The sequence below is a fragment of the Daphnia carinata genome, chromosome 1 (assembly GCF_022539665.2).
Source record: "Daphnia carinata strain CSIRO-1 chromosome 1, CSIRO_AGI_Dcar_HiC_V3, whole genome shotgun sequence".
NCBI classification, from domain to species: Eukaryota; Metazoa; Arthropoda; class Branchiopoda; order Diplostraca; family Daphniidae; genus Daphnia; species Daphnia carinata.
In genome coordinates, this window is record NC_081331.1 from 5,153,374 (window position 1) to 5,173,920 (window position 20,547).

General features: G+C 40.6%; 5 protein-coding genes and 1 long non-coding RNA gene across 9 annotated transcripts in view; 3 read left to right on the top strand and 3 right to left on the bottom strand.

Moving 5' to 3' along the window:
• Window positions 1-17,118, bottom strand: part of LOC130692329 (piwi-like protein Siwi) — a 33,822-nt gene extending 16,704 nt beyond the window's left edge. The window contains exon 1 of the mRNA XM_057515417.2: window positions 17,108-17,118. The gene's annotated coding sequence lies outside the window, so the exon portion shown is untranslated. The remainder of the gene's footprint in view (window positions 1-17,107) is intronic.
• Window positions 1,533-3,305, top strand: LOC130692365 (uncharacterized). The gene is made up of 2 exons (XM_057515470.2): window positions 1,533-2,226; window positions 2,479-3,305. The coding sequence occupies exons 1-2, from the start codon at window positions 1,914-1,916 to the stop codon at window positions 3,057-3,059; spliced, it is 894 nt and encodes a 297-aa protein (XP_057371453.1). The 5' UTR covers window positions 1,533-1,913; the 3' UTR covers window positions 3,060-3,305.
• LOC130692337 (GRAM domain-containing protein 2B-like) lies at window positions 5,055-12,493 on the top strand. 2 transcript variants are annotated; one of them, XM_057515433.2, is made up of 10 exons: window positions 5,055-5,296; window positions 6,373-6,550; window positions 9,826-10,011; window positions 10,107-10,471; window positions 10,564-10,667; window positions 10,740-10,946; window positions 11,008-11,130; window positions 11,196-11,373; window positions 11,436-11,701; window positions 11,766-12,493. In XM_057515433.2, exons 1-10 carry the CDS (start codon window positions 5,185-5,187, stop codon window positions 11,847-11,849), a joined length of 1,803 nt encoding a protein of 600 aa, XP_057371416.1. In that variant the 5' UTR covers window positions 5,055-5,184; the 3' UTR covers window positions 11,850-12,493. The 2 variants fall into 2 exon arrangements, with proteins under 2 accessions (XP_057371416.1, XP_059351504.1); XM_059495521.1 differs by lacking the exons at window positions 5,055-5,296; window positions 6,373-6,550 and adding an exon at window positions 7,070-7,388.
• LOC130692397 (uncharacterized) lies at window positions 12,747-13,274 on the top strand. The gene is made up of 2 exons (XR_009001394.2): window positions 12,747-12,896; window positions 12,965-13,274. It is a non-coding gene; the product is annotated as an uncharacterized LOC130692397 (long non-coding RNA).
• LOC130692384 (lysophospholipid acyltransferase 6-like) lies at window positions 13,083-16,509 on the bottom strand. 3 transcript variants are annotated; one of them, XM_059495526.1, is made up of 10 exons: window positions 16,397-16,509; window positions 16,076-16,205; window positions 15,866-16,011; window positions 15,724-15,801; window positions 15,262-15,353; window positions 14,777-15,024; window positions 14,540-14,711; window positions 14,252-14,457; window positions 13,834-14,183; window positions 13,083-13,752 (listed from the first exon to the last, which is right to left on the bottom strand). In XM_059495526.1, the coding sequence occupies exons 2-10, from the start codon at window positions 16,175-16,177 to the stop codon at window positions 13,617-13,619; spliced, it is 1,530 nt and encodes a 509-aa protein (XP_059351509.1). In that variant the 5' UTR covers window positions 16,178-16,205; window positions 16,397-16,509; the 3' UTR covers window positions 13,083-13,616. The 3 variants fall into 3 exon arrangements, with proteins under 3 accessions (XP_059351509.1, XP_057371478.1, XP_059351507.1); XM_057515495.2 differs by lacking the exon at window positions 16,397-16,509 and having other exon boundaries at window positions 16,076-16,308; XM_059495524.1 differs by lacking the exon at window positions 16,397-16,509 and having other exon boundaries at window positions 14,252-14,452; window positions 14,535-14,711; window positions 16,076-16,307.
• On the bottom strand, window positions 16,699-20,491 carry LOC130692328 (sorting nexin-19-like). The gene is made up of 8 exons (XM_057515416.2): window positions 19,133-20,491; window positions 18,929-19,053; window positions 18,488-18,850; window positions 18,258-18,434; window positions 17,758-18,200; window positions 17,545-17,702; window positions 17,312-17,474; window positions 16,699-17,249 (listed from the first exon to the last, which is right to left on the bottom strand). Exons 1-8 carry the CDS (start codon window positions 20,438-20,440, stop codon window positions 17,053-17,055), a joined length of 2,934 nt encoding a protein of 977 aa, XP_057371399.1. The 5' UTR covers window positions 20,441-20,491; the 3' UTR covers window positions 16,699-17,052.
• Between the last annotated feature and the right edge of the window lie 56 nt (window positions 20,492-20,547).

The window sequence follows — 20,547 nt, forward strand, 5'->3', positions numbered from 1 at the left end:
CATCCGTGATTTCAAAATCCTTTCTTGTTTACAGCCTTATGCTGACATCATAGTTTTCCAGCTTAGTCATAATGAAATATGTTTTCAAGCAGCCTCCCAAATTTGTCCTTTTCCAATATATTTAAGGTGAAATAGAGTAGCGATTTCTGTTCATCGCCCTTATTGGCATGTGACCTTGCCCTTTTAAAAAGTAGCAAAGAGAATGCGTGATTTAAATATCACGCATGTCGTATTCAATTTTGCGTTCAATATTTGGGTTATTGGGCAAGGTCCTTCGGTCTAAAAAGAACAATTTTCTTCGGGAGGAAGGGTGTGGCTAGTAATTGAAACTGGGATTACAGGGTCTGCTAGAATTGGGATAAAATGTTTTACGAAGAAACTGACGCAAATGATTGCATGAAATGTTCTAATGAATCCCTTTCCCCTTGACGGAAGCTAATTATAATACAAATAACCAATTCTGATTGCCACTCACCTGCCAAAAACTTGCTTGCCTTGTGTTACTTAAACTTGTTTGTTGATAAAAAATGAAAATGACGTTCGGCAACGCACCACCTTTGCGAGGTGAACTATTTCTAAAAGTGACAACGATAGTTTGGTGGCCATTGAACCGCAGGAACTCAATTCAAGTTGGGCTGAAATTGGCGAATGCTTGATTTGCTTTCGTTCAAGCCGTGATTTTGCCTTGTGCACAAACTCACGCAATCTTGCATGGACAATTGGACATGACTTATTAATAAATCAATGCGCTGGCTTGTAATCCAGTTATTATGGAAGCATTGTTCCTACGAATTCGGCAACGAAAAATAGACAACAGCTAAAATACCAGTAGCCGTTAATGACGGAGTCCACTTCCTCTCACTAAATTTTCTAATTGAGTTGCGTGAAAAAAAAAACGGCAAAAGAAGAAATCGATAGTGACATTGTTGGCAATTAAAAAAAAGAAGAAAAAACCGGACCGCATTTTTTTTTTCTCTTCCTAGTCATCCGTGTTGTACAAGCGAGAAGATCCGGACCCGGCGTCCCTTCAATTTGACGTCATGATGCCCTACAAAGTCTCACTCACTTATTACGTATATCAGATATTTTCCGGTTACTTACGCACGTATCCAAAGACTTTCGTTTGGAGTGCTGATTATCACGAAAAGACATGTACGCGACATGATGAGGTAAAACGAGAGACGGAGCCGACACAATATTGCACATAAGACGCCAGTTTTTGATCCTGTGGGGTCATCTTGCCAAGAACCCCAATTTTGTTTGTCAAACTTGCAACGTCACACCGGCTGACGAAAAAAAAGCCAATTATTATTCCTTTTTTTCTTATTATCGACGTGCCTGTCAGCTGGCGGGGTACTTATTTGGGAATCCAATGTCGCATTTCTATTTGATTGTGATAATCTTCTTATGCCTTGTTTGCGTCATCGCGGTGCAACTGTGTACAAGTCTTGACGCGAGTCGGATGACATTAGTGGAAGGAAGAAGGAAAATGGATACGATGCTAACGTATAACTGTACTCTACGTGAAAAGAACAGGCACCAGTTGATCGGCATGTAAAGGTCCGATCCTGTCACTGGGTATCCTTTTCACAATTGGATTAGCAACTGCCCTGGCAATCTACTTGCATTTTTCTAGAGAGAGAGAGACAGAGGTTTGCCTTACTTGCTCCGACATAGAAACCCATTCCACAGTGATACTCCATCAGCTCCGGCCGACTTTTCGTGAGGGGGAGACCATCCATAAGTAGCTCCTAGTTCTTTGTTTAGTTCGTCAGAAAAAATCTTGCTCGTCTTTCGTTCAGTGCCCAGCTGTTGCCGATAATAAGTGATTCACTGGTGAATGATTGTCTTTTGACTTTGTCGAGTATTTTTACGTCAAACAGTTGATTGAAAACAAAAATCAAGCAACAATTATGCCAAGCAATAATTTCGGGTGGAGTTTGTCCGATACTGTGGAAAATCCTCGACGGACAGGCTTAGCTAATTTCCGATACAAGCTTCTACAATACCAGTCTAATGTCACGAGATCCGATGACGATGAAGACCTGCCGACTAAGACCCAGCACCGTCTTGTATCGGATGAAACGACTGCATATGGACTAGTCAATGGCCCGTCCGATTTCCCATTCAGCCGATCGGTGAAACCCTATTACGGACGCGAACCTTCCGTTTCTCAGTGGTCCGACAGTTGTTTCGGCTCCGAATACCCATCGCTCACCAGCACAGGTATGTGCTTCTCTTTTCACAGCTTAAAAATGATTTTTTAAAAAAGAACTGTCCTTCAACTAACGGAACGCAGTCGGTTTTGTTGGCTAAGATTCAGCTCGATAACGTGAAGCACGTTACAAAGCTGTCTGGCTATCACGTGATCAATATTAATCCTGCAATGTTTAGACTGGAATTGTGGGAAATTCCACTATTTGTTTTTTTGTGAGAAGAAAAAGTGTTGATTGTGGCAATATTTTTCAAAACAAACAGGTTCACCCGAGCCGGAAATCCTTGAAATGAACACAGAACGTGCGAGACCTTGGATCAACTTATCAGAAGCGAATCAATCGACTGGTTGGATGGCGACGACGGACGACGTGCCTCGTACATCGTCAGGACCGCCGTCGACGACGTCAACGGACGTCTGGCGGGGTTCCATTCATTACGCTAAGGCAGTGATGGAACGTCGTGAGGGAGAGATTTCCAGCTTGTTTGATCAGCTGCACGAAATCGAGGACGATTTGACGTCGATGAACAATCAGGTCGGACAGGTCAGCTCTACACTGCAGCAATGTAGCCAACGACGAAGGCTAGTTCGAGCACAGCATGCCGCATCATCCCTTTATCAATCTCAATCCGTCTCTTCTTTGCATAGTCAGCAAAACTCATCGCCCTTTTCTTCTTTCACGAGTCAACAACAAAGACGATCAAATTGCGCCTGGTCCTGCCGTAATCTCGACAGTCTTACCGAAGACGAAATGGCTGATATTGTTCATCGACTTTTGACACGAATCTGTGAATTTACTCTGGCACGTCAAGAAGGCCGGAAAGATATTCCTTTAATTGTTTAAAAGTATTTACTTGACTGAGCGACTGAATTCTTTTAATTTATTATGGAGTGCAAATTCTTGTTAATTGAGCAACAATATTCGTGTTTCGTTTTCTACGCTGTTTCCTGTACGTTTTTTCAGTTATGGCATAACAAGTACCTGTGAGGCTGGTGGCCTGTCCAAATTAGTACCCAACCAAAATAAATACCATTCGATGGTTGTGTCCTCAATTTTCGCCCATGACGTCAAATGAAAATCCTACAGACTTCATTATAGGCTATGCAAACGTGAAAATTAGCATATTCCTCTTTATGTTTGGCGGCTGTGCATAAGCAAATTTTACGGGAACTGAACAGGTTTCTGGTGCTAGACCGACCAGCAAAAATCCAGGATGACGTGCATCTAGGCCAATATGATCGCCTAGGCCTTTAAGCCCCACACAGACATTTTAGGGAATATTTTCAAAAAGCAAATATTGATCGGTATCAATACTTGACAGTCAGCTCATAAGCCCTTATGGTAGTCAATAACCATAATGGCATTAACCAAGTAACAGTCACATACACACTTTTTCAAACAACGCACGTACTTCTGCGGAATACCAAACCAAAATCTCAGCAAAATGAAGAATAGATAAACGCGAATGCAATCGTTCTAATCTGATAATATTTTGATGCGAAATAACATTACGGTTACGTAAGCCAAGCGAACAATCAATTTCTTCACGGCCTTTAATTTTGAAAAATTGCGGTTCGGATCTGCCTTTTGAATGAAGGCCTTCACGGCTGATAAAAGAGAAGGTAACAAGAAATAGAACAATAATAACATAAGAAGGAATCTGGCTATTTCCTGCTTGAGATTCGGTACGGTGGGGTCTGATTTGCTTACTCGATGTAACGCCTTGACATCGACTTGTCATTTCACGAGATGCAGAGCTCTTGATAACTGTCGCTGACGTCAATTCGCGGAACGCGTTTTGACATTCGCGTGGTACTTAAAAAAAAACAAAAAAACATCCAATCTATAAAGTGGACATGTTATGCGTTCTGCACAGGTACATGGTTTTGTTGCTTCTTTCGCTAGCTGGATACACAAAGTCCGTCCCAATCGAAAGCAATGTCCCTCTAAGTTGAGGTCGACTTCAATTCCGTTGGCGTGTGAGAGATACGCAGAGGATTGCTTTTTGTGGCTTGGTTCTCGCTACATGTTATGATATTATTTGGCTAGAAATAGAAATAAATAAGGCCTCGAAACACGCAGCAGATGGAATATATCAGATTCTGACACGAACGCAAGAGTCTGGAAGGTCGACTACGTCCACCTTTTCGTATTGGTTAGCGATATGCAATCGATTGCCCGCAAAGATCGATCCTCTTTCATGAAAACATGCAGTACAATACGCAAACACGATGGCATTAAAAATGAAAAATGTGCTGAATAAATCAAGAGAAAAAAATGATTCAGATTGATTGGAGGACGCGGAGTGAAAGCGGAGATGTTTGTCCGTGTAACGTCCGTGACTGCCTACTGCGTTACAATCTTATCGGCTCGCATCCTCAAAATAAACCAGCAGCAAGAGGACAGTCACGTTGCCTTGTGGTGTTGAATACAAATTTCTGAGCCGCCCACGAAAGAACCTGCGTCGACGTACGTAACAATCGCGGAGACAGCAGATAGAGAAAGAAACGTAGCTCGTGCAGGTCAGATATTTTCGTCTTCGTTTTCGAAAGGACGTAGCGATCCGAGACTGATCGTCTACGCATATATATACTACCACAACATACGGGCAGAGCGGGGGTATCCAGCACAAGGAAAAAGGCTAAGCCAACAAATGCGGTCTGCGGATAGGAAACAAGAAGAAAACAGAGACAAAAAGACGCGAATTGTTGTCCGACACCCAAACGGCGTACACACACAATGCACAAGTTGGCGTGGATTCTGTGAATTGGACGCCAGTCTCAATCTTGACTCCATTCAAAGAAGGACGTCGATTATTTCCTCCACTTGTTGGAGGACAAAACTGCTTTTACGCGAATTTTGAGCACACACGGATTACTATTTAATAGTCATTTATTCGGAAACGTCCGTTAGTTGACCTTTTATTGGAATCGTTCAACTGAAAATCACTGGGATATTGGCAACGAAAATGAACTGGAAACGGCGCTTTAGTTCCGCTTGTGCTCACGAGTTTTTGAAACCACCTCCGGTGCGCATCCGCACCTGGTCGGATTCCGTTGCCGAAGTGGCTACCGCCGAAGGTAAATAAGAGTTGTCTGTTTAAAAAAAGTTCACGGTGGAGATGTATGCCAGGTAAACGGCCTCAAAAAGTCGGTTACCCACAAGAATGATTGATTATGTAATTATACAAGTTGATTTGCAAACCACTGGGTTTTGTTTTACTCTCTCTATCTCTGTCAAAAGCGCGTTCAGAAGTTCATTTCGAACTCGTTGAAAGAGAAATCCGTTCTTTCCCTATGACACGTTCGTGCGCATAATTAGTGTCGTGAGTTTAGTTTTACTCGAAACGAAAAAAAAATGTACAAGATAACGATAATATTCGTTTGCGGTAAAAATCAAGTAGACCGTCTTTAAAAATTGTGGGAAAGTGGGTGAAAACTGGACGTTTGGAGGTATTTTAAATCAATTAACAAGAGCGTCACAGCGTCAATTGGACAAACTATGTAAACGTTGCGCGTTAACGAGCCAATGATTTGAATTGGAAACATTTGCCAAACTATTCCGTATAGTTACTGCATATTCAGTGAGAGAACTGCATTCCGCTTGTCCAACTTGATCGTTATCATAATAATTACTTTTACTATCTTTTAAAAAGAGTACCAAAACAAAGTCAAACAAGAAATCGATTTGGCTGTGAAATCAGATGAATACGTCACGGTGGAATTTGTTTTTTACTTTCACTTTCTATCGAATCGGCCCGGCCCAGTAAGTCTACGCATATACCCTACTATCCTTTGATGATTCACTGGTGCAACTAAACGAATTCCAGGGGCCTCAAAGATTCCATTTGTATACGCCTCTTTCTACTGGTTTCCCTGGTCCCTTTTGAACATAATCAGATTTTGAATTGTCGCTATTCACCATCAAGATGGAAACAACGGCTAGTCTGTCAGCTGTGGTGGGAATAACTTAATACACGTCTTACGTAAAAAGTCGTGACGAGCTTCGCGCATGTATTTTCCATTTTTTACGATCGCGAAGGGTCATTGGCACAGGGAAGGGCGTGCATGTCTTTTATTGGATGTCTACTGAAGCGGATTTTCCATGTTCACTTTTTCTTTTCTCTCTTTTGCTTGCCTTTCGGTCGTGAACGAAGAAATGGCTGATCGGGACTCGGAGCTGGCCGAAGCCCATCGACGCCGCAGTTCGAACGCCAGTATTGGGGCTGGTAGCAGGGAAAATCAGCATCACGTGACTGGTTTTTTGGCTTCCCAAACTTTGGCTCTTTTTCTCGCTGTGCCTAACATTCAGTCCAGCAGCAACACTTCCGTAAGGTAATCTTTGGGGTTTTTCTTTTTTTTTTTTTTTCCTTTCCCTCCTTCTTTTCTATTTGCCCTTGTTCCCTCTTTCAACGTTTCGCTTCTAAAATTAGATACATACCTCTACTGTAAGTGGGGTTCTCAGAAAAAAAAAATCAATAAAAACTTAGTAGTTTTTCAAAATAGCTCTCTAAATATGAGCGTGTCACGATTGAACGAAAGAGAGTGTGAACGCAGAAACAAATGCAAGTAGGGGGAAAAAAATTTGTTTAAAGCATTGACCGAGTTGGAAGGAAGCTGTGCTATACGTTTAGCAATCTCGGTCAGTGTCGTCTTCTTCGTTATCGCGCATACCCTTTCCGAAATTGAGGCCACGAATGACAAGACAACATTTCGATTTTTATTGGAGCACAAGAAACATTTTAAACTACCTTCTTTTTGTTTCTAAATGGGAACAGTGTCGCTCTTTTTTTCCCTCAAGATCTGTCAGAAATGTGTTTGTCAAGTTCTTAGATTTTTGCGCCCCAACGTTCATCGCGCACACTCACTTTCTATCTGTGCAGTTGTAGGGAATTGCTGCTGCTGCGAGAGGTGATAGGAGGGGAGTCGGGGGCAAGGTCTTTTCCATCCCGTTTTTTTTTCTCTCTCTTCTAACAAACATGGGCCAGCGGCGTTGGCCAGCAGTCGACTTTGCACTTTCACCGTCGTTAGAAGCAACCAAGACGTCCTCGTATCGACGTCTTGAACGTCGTTTTTCGCCATCAGCGCGGACACGACCGACAAAATCAACTAGCAATTATTCTTTCTGTATCTTATTGTTTCGACGAAGAAAAACCCCATTCAGATCAGACGGGTTAGTAAACAAAAACATTTCGGATTTCTATTTCTTTCCGCTTCGTTTGTGCCGTTACATTCACGTCCACCATTTAACGGATAATGTCTATATGCTTTTACTGAGCGGGATTTCCGTTCAACCAAAGTCTCTTCGGTATAATATTAAATCTAAGTATATGCCAGGGTGTGCGTGTGTGTGTGTGTCTGTCAGTGTGTGAGTGTGTAGTCTTTCAAACGTGTTCCGCCGGCCAGCACCCATCAATGTGCTTATGCTATTATGAAAGGGCAAACAGTTGGGAGTCTGGTCATTCCAAAGTTTATTCCAATGTCCACCCGGAAATTATATACATGGAAGTTAGTCGCTTGTATGCTGCTGTTTGCATTTGTATATCTTTTCCTTAACATTTTTTTTTGTATCATTTTCTAGATTTTGCCCTCTTTTTTTCTTGTACCGTTAGCAAAAAGGAACGAGCTAGAGTGGTGGCGTGATTTTTTCGTTCTACGTGCACGTATTTATCTGATGTTCATGTTGGTCCCGTTTTTTTTTGTTTTTGTTTTTGCTCTTTCTCTCTTTTTATCGCGTTTCTTTACAAGTGTGTGTCTGCTGAAAGGCAAATCTCATTCTCTTTTGACTACCGTCGCAGGGAAATATCCGAGATCAACAAAGTCTAAAGTTCTTTGACGGTTACTAACGCGTTCCTGCCTTATATGCGGTTTCGTAATTCATCCCGGCATGTAGACCCCGAAAGGATTTTTAATCGAACTACAATGGAAAGCCTCCAACAGCAGGTTATATCATCAACTTTGATTCACGCCCGCATTCGCTCAGAATTCGATCTCGCACAGGTCGCCCATAAAAGGCGGAAACCTTGAAATAAAAATAAATAAAAATCGTGCCCAGCTTTTTTGATGACGTCTGACGGTTTAATGAGGACGACGACAGGGTTGGACTGTGTGTATACATGTGTGTATACACAGCACCCAACAAAGTCGAGAGTAAGACGCCAAGGCGAAAGTTTTGGAAAAGGCCATGGTAAACGAATTAGGGTCGACAGTAGGCCATGGCCTTTTGTTTTAATTTAACACACATAAAAAAAAAATAGATGGACTGATTGCATTGAATTTGAAAGAGCTTTCAATAGAATGAGAAGAAAAAAATGCTATTGTTTTTTTTACCGACAACTTGTTGTGCCTGCGCGTTTTCTATTTACGTTAGCGTGAAAAATGCAAACACATTCGATCAGTCAATAGTGGCGTTCACCCGATGTTATGAATTATGTGTGTTTGGTTCCCTTTGCCTTGTTTCCTTGGGGACGCAGTACTATACAATTCAAGCTTCAGTTAGCCCTTTCGACAATTGTGACTGTTCACTTGACATCATCTTCATCATACGTCTGCAAATTTAGTTTAAAACGAATATTCCCCAGACTGACTCACGTTTACGTTTTGCCATATGGAATATCACTGGCCGACAATTTATAGAGGCTATAAACGTCCTGCTTTTTTTCGTTCAAAGTCCCGAGCATTAATTAGACTACCTGAAAATGTTAGGCTTCACTTCTTAAGGGGATGACGAATGCAAGGCGTGATGTAACAACCCATTGAAGTAAATATTTCAACACCCCCCAAAAAAAACTGTACAACGTTTAAGCACAGATACTGTATATACAATCTTTCGCGGAAGTATACAGACTATGGCTCATTGAGCTCTGCACGTTAAACGACATGAGTAGTCTCTCTGTGATGAATGTTACCGTGGGATGGGGAATGCAAACAAACCGCCTAAATGGAAGAAAACAACGACGCAATAGTACTAACTGGGCCCTAGAACTGAGTAACGAAGATAAGAGCAAAAACCACAACGAGGAAGGAAAAAAGGGAGGGAGAATAAAATTGGGATCAGATACGTATCTAGATAGATTTATAACATGTACAGGAGATGAAAAAAAAAAGAAAAGAATGAGAAGTTAAGAGAGAGAGAGAGAAAGATAGGAGAAGTTGACCGATGTTCCTTAACAACGACTCGCAGCTAGGCATGTAAATGTGCATTAGAAAAAACCACGCGAGATAATCAATCGACTTTGCTATAACAATTGTTCTACCGGAGTAGGGCTTGAAAAGAAAATGAGATTAGCGATAAGTTGACCGTTTCGTTGTTTTCAACAGGACGAACTAGTCACGAACGTGTCGCTGTCGCTTCAGTGTTTCCGTAGAGATTGTGCCAATTGCGTAGAGTTCGTCTACAGAGCTCATTATCATTACCCACCGTAGTCGGAAAGTGACTAATTGAACTAATAGGGTCGTCGTAACGCCTCCCTTTGTAGGCTGGTTTTGCCTTTCCTTATTTTACCATTACCCGTTGTCGCCCTAGTGACTAATAGAACTAAGTGTTCTAGCAAAACCCAAATATATTTGGATTAATCCTACCTTTCTCTGGTGACTGTCGGGACATGCAGATATGACGACTTGAGCCAGTCGGGAACTTCGCTGCTAGAAAACGATGTCGATGACGAGAAACTTGTCGACGTCCATTGCAACAAACTAAGCCGAAGTAGTTCGCTGCGCCGTTCTAGTGATCAAAACTCGTCAGCCTCTTCAACTGTCTCTTCAAAGCCTTGGCGTCGTTTTTCTGAAAGATTCAGGTATAAAAGAGCGTTGAGTTATTAGTTTTTCTTTTGGTTTTCGTGGAATATTTTTACTGATTATCTGTCGGGACTCACGATCGAATTTTCTGCAGTGGTGCCACGTTGAGTGCTGCGATGGCGTCTGCTACGAAACTAAGGAGAAATACAGTCGTCGCAGTGTCAACCGGCAAGCTAGACCAAGTGTCTGTCGAGGGCCGTGCTGCACAGTCAGAGGATTCAATGACGATAGATGAACCACTTAATAGTCCGCTTTCTAGTAGCACTAAGGAAAACAATCAGTTGTCTTCGACTGTAGCTGACACACCGAAAAATCACCAACTGAAAAAGTTTAGTCAGAGCACTCCAGCTTTGCCGCAACTTCATTATGATCTCCAAGATCTTGGTCGATCCAAGTCAAAACAAAAAAAGTTCCTTCGTCACTTTCCTAACGTTCCCAGAGATGAACGCGTCCTCAACCGTAAGTTTGTCACTGAACTATTTGTGGTGTTGCCAATTATTTAAAAACCATTTAAAATTTACATTTTTTTTTAAATAAATTTTTTTTTCCAGATTATTCTTGTGCCTTGGTTGGTGACATCCTCCTTCAAGGACACTTGTATGTCACATATAACTACTTTGCATTTCACTCTAATGTCTTTGGCTATGTCCGGAAGGTAAATTGAATCGTAATCAATAACTGTATGTTTCTTTTTAATGATACAATTTGTTTTGGTAAATCCCAACAGATACTTATTCCTATGGCTGATGTTCGCAAAATAACTAAGGAAAAAACAGCCAAATTCTTTCCAAATGCCATAGCCATAACAACTGCTACAGAAAAGCACCTTTTCAGTTCTCTCATGTCTAGGGATGTTGCCTACAGGCTGGCATTGAGTGTTTGGAAGAAATTTCACTTTCCTAATCGCATGGGAGACTGCATAGATGGAGAAAGGGTACAAATCCCCTAGTTTTATCTTTTGGCCTCTAAATAACAGCTATGATTGATACCAACAGGAAAATGAGGGTTCATCTTTAAATGGTGAACATTCAAGTAATGAATCCTCACAGAATTCTGTTGAAGGTCTGATAATTAGTCAGCACACTGCAAGCAGCGGTGTGCAAATCACCACAGCAACGGTATAGTGATGTCTTAAACATTAACTCTGCAGCATTTTTTATGATTCATGTTCTATGACACATAGGAAGAGACCACGTCCGATCCCGATGAAAACAGTTCTGCTATAGACCACTCGTATTCTCCTACACCTGATCGTGATGATGTGAAAGATGGCAAAGTTTCTACTGGGTCTCCTCCAATTGCGAAATCGAGGAGAAGTTTCCTTGACTTTTTCTCTTCTCGTACGTCTTTTGTCAATGAAGGTGAGAGCTCTGTTGTTACCAATAGAAAGCATTGACTTAACTGAATCATCCTCTGTTGACAGACGACGAGAACAAAGACGACCCTGCAACTTCGGATGATCTCGGCGTGGTTTGCGATAACAGTTCTTCGCTCTTCAAAATTCACAATAGTCCCCTTGAATTAAGTTGGGGTTGCAGTGGTATCTGTTTTCTTCTAGTCATCCTGTGCCTGTCAGCTGGCGTTCTGTGGTATCGAATATTTCTGCTGCATTCTCACCTTGAGCTGAGACTGTCGCCAGAAACAACTGGAGAACTCAACTCCCCTGTGTCGTCTCTCTACTCTCCTCAGGTAAGTCGAGATGTAACAATTTTCGGTATTACCTTAATACTCAACTTTTTTTTGTCAATCGCAGATGCAAGAACTAGTCGACAATTTGCACCTGCTGTTGACTTCTCGTACGACTAACGAGCAAAGGGAACGGTCTACCGTCACGTAAAAAAAATTTGGCTTTGCAAAGGCTTACCGTGAGCTGCTTGAGTGATCGTTGCAAACAAGGCTTGTCCTTCACTTAATTTCCTTTTTCAATGGACACGGTGTATTAGCCAAGGAATCCCCACCAACACACCTCTCTGTTTCTCTCGAATAGTCTCGACATTTTTCTTTCTTCGAAAATCGCTAATTGAAAATATTCAAGTCTCGAATTGTTATTCACATCATATCTTTATGTTAGCTATTTCAAATCTTACTATTAAATTATTTCATAAGAAGAGTATATTATTGTACATCAATGAAGGATATACCATATTTTCTTTTTATGTTCTTAGAACTCTTCGGATGATTAATGACATTAGTCACCCATTATTTACATATCCGACATTCCGAGTGATTTCTTTTCTTTCTCTATCGTCTATAGTTCTAGTCCAGACTGTAGTCGACAGATGATAAATCGACTGTGTAAATTGTTATACGAGTAACATCATCACCTGCCTTATAATTATGCCTCGAAAAACATGAATTTTATGTTATTAAGTTGTTTCCATGTAGCAAACTTCGTATCTAAATTTGTTAGTTTCCCCCCCGTAAGCTTAAATATCATGTTTTGGCAAACCGCAAGAAATAAAGGAAACAGGATGTGGACAACACTGACCCTTCTTATCAGATCTGACTTTGATCGGAAAACTGCGTGAAGAACCTACGGGTTTCCTGTAAAAGCAAGTGACCTGAGATAAACTATGTTTCTAGTTTTGTAGAACATTCAATGAATTTAGTCCTTACCAAAACAGGAATCTTAGAAACGGGTTCCTGGTGGTAATAACGGGAAAGTTGCCAATCCAATTAACCGATACAAAAGCCTTGCGCAGCATTCCAGTCAGGTCTTGATGACGCAGCATGACCGCGTGATTCTTCCATGTTTAGTTATGGATCTCTCTGGAAGGAAGCACAACGTGACCTCTTATCCTTCACCGACTTTTCCATTATCGATTTACACTTTGCAGTATTTATCGACCTGACTAATTGTCATTAGAAGGCAGAAAACCATCGGGTGAAGGATAACGTCATTCAACTACACACGGGGTCTTTCGTAACAATCAATTCTACCAATGTATACAGATAAACGGGGAACCATACGCTAGTGAGAACCTGCAGGTAACGAAAATCTGACTTAACTGCCCCAACTAACAACAATCGGCTCTGCACGACGAGCTTACACGAGTAACGAAACATAAAATCTCCGAACACCGTTAAGTGTATGTAGTAATTTAACACTTATATGCAAGGAACACATCCAAGAATACGTTGAAGTTTTGTCACATCCAAAGGAAATCACAATAGGTGTCAAATAGGACGACATTTATAATATTTTATCTTTACAGGCGTTTAAAACTGTTTGGGAAAAATAAAAAGATTTATAGCTGCTGAATACCAACTCTGATCACACTAGCGGGACGTGGAACTGCTTAGTTTTTCTGTGCGAAATGTGCTTCCTTATATGTGTGCCAGTTTGATTAATCGTATTTGAAAATAATGCAATAGAATTTTCAGACATTTAAGAAGAGAGAACCCCCCCCCCCCCAACTTGCTAAGGATATAATTAGGTCGATAACAAGCAATTTAGTTGCATGTCATTGATTAAATAAAGGTTCGTGTTAGTTGAATGTCAACTCTCCCATTCCCATTCAATGATTTCGAAAAGACGCAACCCTCTTAATCAAATAATAGGGGGAAATCCAACATTCTATAAATGCAAAATCCGACCTTTTATCTAGGAAGAACGATTACCGATCACGGAGGTCCTTTGCTGCTCCAGTTGTTCCTTGTTGGGTTTTGGAGGTGGAAGCAACTTCGGAAGAAGAAAGATGGCTGCCAAGGAGAGCAAATGAATCCAAAAGTACATGTGCCTATAACCATTGAAAAACATGAATTTGAATGAGGAATGCATGAATTTTAAATGTATAAATAAAAATGTCAATCATTCTTACGCAAGTAGACGAATCGATGGCCAAAATTCAAGTAGAACGAAACTGAAAGTCAGATAGGCCATAACGATCCGCGTTGTAATGAAAGTTAGAGCGTCGTAAAAACGGTGGGTTGCTCGGTTTTTCAAAAAGAACGGACGAACTGAGCGTCGAACGGCCCTTGAGGCTAACGTGCAAAGCGCTCCACCAAGAAAGGTAATGTAGTAACCAGGGTAAAATCCGTGCCACATAGCAGACAAACAGTAGGTAAGGACGGTTTGGAAGCGGCTTGTGCGTTCATAAACTACGAAACGAAGCCAGCGGTTGGTGAACTTGTTCCAGTTATCAATGCTGTCTCTCAAGCTCAAACCAAACTAATAAGTAGAATAAGAAGAAATGAATAAAAAAGAACGGAAAAATTTAGGAATTTTACCAAACATACTTCAAATTTCAAAATATCGACGTTGGATATTAAGTCCCATTTCGCTTTGCCGGATGCGGTGTAGCCATTGAAACCTAATCCAGAGGCATTGCAAATTGCGTCGGCCAAAAGCCATGCATGATAATATTTCATGCGTGCGATTGTGGTCGATACCAGAATAAAAAATGTCTTGCCAAACAACGAAGTGTTTTCTACAAAGTCGTTATCTAAATAAACCGCCACGATGTAATTTAAAAGGAGAGCAAACCAAGTTAAAAATAGAGAGTATCAAAGGAGCAGAAAGCTCACCTTTGACCCGGGTTACGAGGAACATGGGTGTAAGCTTAACGAAAAGACCAGCACATAAGAGGCTAAAAAAGAGCTTCTGAAAAACGATCGTCACGGCTGAAGGTTCCGGAGCGGCAATTACACAGTTAGATTCATCTTCAAGAGTTTCAGTTCCTGTCTCTTTTGATGGCTTCTAAATTGTCGATAATTTAATTGAAGATTTTGTCTTGTAAAAAAAAAAAAACAACGCACTTTTACCTCTTCGATAGATCTCTTTGAAAAATGTTTCCCGTTTATAAAATCTGTATAGTCCGCAAAAAGAACTGTCGGTCCAACCATAACCGCATGAAAATGGAAAACATAGCTGTAATATTCAAGCGGATTTGGGACCTTGCGAATGAGCTGCTGCTTTTGAAAAGGGGTCAAGTCCTCGGGTTTACGAGCAAGTCCATCGTGTAACGAAAATGCGAGACTGGTCACCTTCTGAGTCAGGACCATTAGAGGACCTAACGAATTTGTAAAAAGTTTAAGTAACTTTAGAGACATACGCAAGGGTGAACAAATTTCCAAATTTCATTGTAAAGAGTTCTAACGAATGAAAATTACGGCAAAAAAATTAGAAAAACACAGTTTAAAAAAAAAAGGATTACTTGGTGTGGTTGCTATAGGGTTTAACGCTTAAGTAGCATTAAAAAATGTTGGAATTCGATACAAGCAAACTGCGAAATTCAAACAAAATTTACCTGATATGTCGAGCGTGTACGAATTATAGCTATAATACTGCCGTTTGATATGGACAAGTGATAAGTAAAGCATCGAAGTGATAAGAACCAACCTAAAAAGGTTTAAAGAAATAGCAAAATTGAATTATGGAAAACAACACAGAAATTGAGTATGAGCCCAAATCATATATACTCTAAAAATGCATTTTCTAAAATGCACAAATCATCGGTGACGTTGCTATTTCCTTCAAACTATTTGGGCTCAGCAGAAGTTCGATGAAAGTTGACAACAGAAATAAAGCTTTTAAGGAATTTCAAGCTTTCCTTACAAAAAGACCTTAAATTGCTATGGCAACTAAAAAAGAAGTTGCATGTGACTGTTATAAGTGTAAGAAACAATTGCTAAAACTAACTGCATTACAATGAAACATTATAGACAAAACAACATTGAATCTGTAACAGAATATTTAAAGCACTGCCTACCTTTGTGAGATTTTGGGACTAGCAGTCATCAGGATGGCATATGAAATGCTTGAGAGGCAAGCAAGATGTAATGCCTGCCTGAATGGTGTAATTAAAAATAGTAAAGTTTTTTTGGTCTGGTTAAATCTATATTTATGTATACCTTCCAAAGCAAAAGACAACCATGATCAATCCCAAAAGCAATGCAGCTCCATGACGTGTTTCTGGTGCAACTCTGGAATTATGAAGGTAGTAACGAAAGGCAAAAGCTGCACCAACTGCTGAGAATTGACTCAGCAAGAAGTTGATCTGAATAAAAATTTGACTGCATTAACACAATCCTTCTATAAAAGAATCAAAGAATGCAACATACCTGGTCCACAGAAAGACCAAGAGGCTCAGACAGCCAGGAAAAGACCCGACTACCATCATAGTATCCACTTTCATCAACTCTATTCATGCTTGGGATCCCCATTCTGAAGAATACTGCTGATCACGATCTTCTTCGTTTGTATAGAAATGCACAAAAATTATGGGATATCAAACTTCGGTCAACAGGTAACGATAAGGGCGTGTCAAGTGATAATAACAAACATATCAAGGGAAGAGATCAACGTTTTTATGTGGTTACACACATTAGCAAGTAACTAAAGCAACTAACTAAAAGAATTTAGTGGTATATTAAAGGCGCTACCAGAATTTTATCTCGGTATTTTCTTATTCAACTTCTGACACACTTGCACAAGCTCTTTCCAACACGAGCCTCAAATAAAGGTTGAATGCATACTACAGCCTGGATCGTCTCCGCACGAGAGCGCATCAACATCGCTTTCCCTACCTTTCCCCTTGTCACCGGTCTATTTTGAACTTTCTCAAAAACAAACGCCATCTATGAGAAATAAAATTAAACAAAAAACAGCGCGTATATTTTCCATTCTCTACATCATTAAACCAAGAGAACGGTGTAGATGCAACTCATTCGAAAATTGGTGTAACCAGTAGCTTAATAAACTTTTTTAAACAATATTTAAAGCGAAGGAACATGAATAAGTACTGTAGTATATCATAATGAGTATTTCAATTGTTATTTTTCTTTTCTCCTTTGCTCACGCAAAAATAAGCAAGAAATTTACTGTCATCGAAAAAGACACGGCATACACGGAATACTATGATAATTAAACGTGAACTGATTTCTAACTTACTGGTTTTAGCTAGATAGCAATGAAGGAAAACTGGAATGTTCAGCCTTCTTGTGACAATAAAACTGAAAGTTGTAAGATGAGCGATGACTACATGTAACTACCGTTGCAGGTTTTGATCGTTTTATAATAAAATGAGAAAAACAAACGTTTAGTACCGTTGGGGATCTCTAACACAATCCTGAATCAGTCGATCAACTGACGACGGAGGGGAACAAATTTGCAAAAATATGAAATCGAGTAATGTCAACGCAAGGTCGCAATTCAGTAGGGGGTCCGCCAAACATGAAATTGTAGTTTTTAAAACGTCAGTGCAAAGATCCTCTCCCACTATTTTGATAAACAATCCTAAGAACATATGCAATGCGTTACGAAAAAGAGTACTTGTGTGACTGACAAAAGTAAATTACTTGGTATTTGTTTACTCAATAGAAGAACAACCTCTTTGACCAGCTCATTGACGTCCTTGTCCTCTGTCAATGTGACATCCAAATCATTTACGTCAAGCTTGTGCCGCAACGAACGCAGACTATCAGCCAGAAGTTTGGGGTTTGAAAACTGGAGCAAAGATTCCTGGGAGAAAAGCATATATCATGATAACAAAAAGATAAATTAATAAAAACGTGGTTTCGAAAGAACAGACCTCAATGCAATTCTCAACTTGCTTTCCAACGACGATCTTGAGTGCCAGTGGGACTGGAGCTTTTGTTAACCACGTCTCTCGCAAGTCCAAGCATTCGATAAGTAAATTTATGAGGCTGCTGGACAGCGGTAGCTGTACATCAAATCGATCCCATCCGTCTAAGAAATTAGCAAGGTTAATACAAACGAAAACCTAACGTTGAATGTTTTTCACCTTTGATTGTTTCGCAAGTTGTGTTCATAGCTTTTACTTGTGGCGCTGTCGTAGCATCTGGAACTGCAGAGTCATGGCTAACATGAATGCTTAGTTCACTGCGCCACAGATGTGACTCGAAAGCTTCGTATGCAGATTCGATTCGGCAGTCCATATGATTCCAATTGTTCAAAAGCATCTCGAGCTTGCTCTCATCGCTAGCATAGGTAACCCGACATGGTACAAGAACTGTCCGGCCATCTATTTCGTCGACTGAGGATACCGAATGACACGATTTATTTTCTCGGTCGAGGGGTTCGAGTGGCGCCGTTGGAGGTGATGTTGGTAGAGGTAAAGGTAACAGTTGCATTCGTCGATTTTGGTCATTATCAAAGAGAGGGATGGGAAGAGGCAAAGCAGTTTTAATGCTTTGAAGTACATCTGATACTGTTTTGGCAAAAAAACTGAAAGAAAAGAAGTAAAAATACCGAATTTCATTTAGGCTATTTTGTCTTCCTTACGGAACACGTTGAAGTGTAGCACTGGAAGGAGTGACGTTGATTTCGTTTAAATGTAATTCATAGTCCAAAAAGTTGCGCAGTTCGCGCGACATGCCAATTGCCGGTGAGGTACATAACTGTTGCATGAAACGCTCGAGGAATATTTGTCGATGAGCAACCGTGTTCTGATCTAGTCGGCTAAAGGTAAAATGTCAACATAAACAAGCAATGAAATATTTAAGTGTTGTTACCTAAAGGGCAAGTTTAACCACTTGCTAGGTCCTCGGATCGAACGAATGGCTTTAGAAACCGACGGATCTTCCGATGCCTCCAATTGGGCATGCAACTGCATGAATTGTCGAAATCTTCGCCGAACAGTACGACATTTGAGTACAACTCGAGCATTTTTCTCATCCCCGTTGCCGCTTAAGCTTGCGCTGACAGCGGTGTAAATGCCATCATAAACGATGCAGTAGAATGAATGCTGGCCTTCTCCTGGAAGCGTACAGACCTCTGTCTTTGGAATTTTCACATTGAAAAAAATTTGGCTATCTTTGGGTAGTTCATACGCTTCGGTGAGCTCTTCGAAATTGCTATCAGTTTCTGTCCCTGAACTGAAGACCAACACAGAAAACAAAACCTGAAGTGAAATGCAAAATGCACGAATAGGAAACAAAAGTGAGTGAACACACCTGGCGTCGTTGGTGGGACTGAAGATGTTACTCTTGCCACTTGGGACATCAGCACCATTGGTAGATACTCGTTGTTCCAGTAAAGAGCGTAATTTGGCTATCGCCGTTGCAAAATCTTCAACATCCTAAAACCAAAAATTAAATAAAAAACGAAAACGCAATTAAGCAATATGTAAAACAACTTGCGTTTCATGAAAAAATTACTTCGTAGACCGGGGAGACGTCAGCATCGACAGAAAATGTGCCTATTGGTTCTGGATCCAGGCCACTAGTATTATCTCCTGCAATGCCAATCAATGGCAAGCTGTTGGGTTTACACATTTTGACAGGTTCTTTTTCACCATCGACGTTCAATTTGGAGCATTGCGAAGAGAGAAGAGGTGCTGTGGCTGTGGAGATGGAGTTAGACAAACCCGATTTGATCCACGAAGATGAGTTGGTAGTGGGCTGAGAGGATAATGCTAAGCTGTTGCACAAAAGGTAACTACCAGATAACACAGGACTGGATTTTCTGGGTGTTGGGAACGTCGTTTCCGCATTTTCAATGAGTTCTTTCTGTTGTTCTTTTTCTTGCATTTTAGGGCTAGATCCTGACAATGGATCTTGTATACCAACACTTGACTCTTGGATGTCGGGTGTATTTCGTAATGTGTCTTCGGCTATCCCGAAAGAGTTCTCTTGAATGAAATCTTCTCTTGTACTGTTATCTACTGATTCTAAAATTTGAATGATTGCTTGCAGGACTAGAACAGGTTGGCTGAGTTGTTCTATAAACTTAACTAAAACTTGGCTGCAAAAGGCAGCACAACTGAGGTCAAAGACAGCTGAGCAGTCTTGAATAGAGCCTGGAATAAATTCTTTCATAACAACATGTGAGAGACTACCTAAGTACTTTTCCAATGATATTTCACCCCTTGAAACAGGGTGGTTGAAGGAAAATTTGGAATGGTATCCTGATAGGCTATTAGAGCAGTTCATTGTTTTTTTGTAGCTCCTGAGGTGGTTGTGCACAATCATTATCAGGTTCTTCGCAAAATGTTCCACTTTGATTTTCGAAAGCTTTTCAGAAAGAGAGAAGAAAATATCTTCAATTTGACTGTGGATCTCTTTGACAAATTCTTCATTGTTGCCCGAAATGTCACATAAGCAGGTAATCACAGATTCTGCTGCATTCTTTGCTAGACTACTGAGTTCATAATCACAAATATCTTTAATAGACAAATCACGACAAGAATGAAATGCAAAGTTTTTGGTACAAGGTTTAGAACACGCCCAAATATTAGGCGATTTGACAAGTCTAGAAATAGCTTGGTGAGCGAGCCACGATGACAAGATTAAAACAACGAACATATAGGAAATAAGTTGATAACCACCAAAGTAGAACGGTGAGAACCATGCATCCACCGTGAAAAAAAGGAATACACATGAAAAGGCAATGATGCCGACCTGTAGGAAAACTGGAAAGGTGTTGAATCTCACTATCCACTTTGGCAGAGCATACATATCTTTCATTTTTGTTTACAGTTCCATTCAACCACCAACGCCATCTCCAGTAGGCGGCAGACTGATGGCAGTCTGGTTATCATCACGAACCAGCCTAACAGGCCTATTACTTTGCT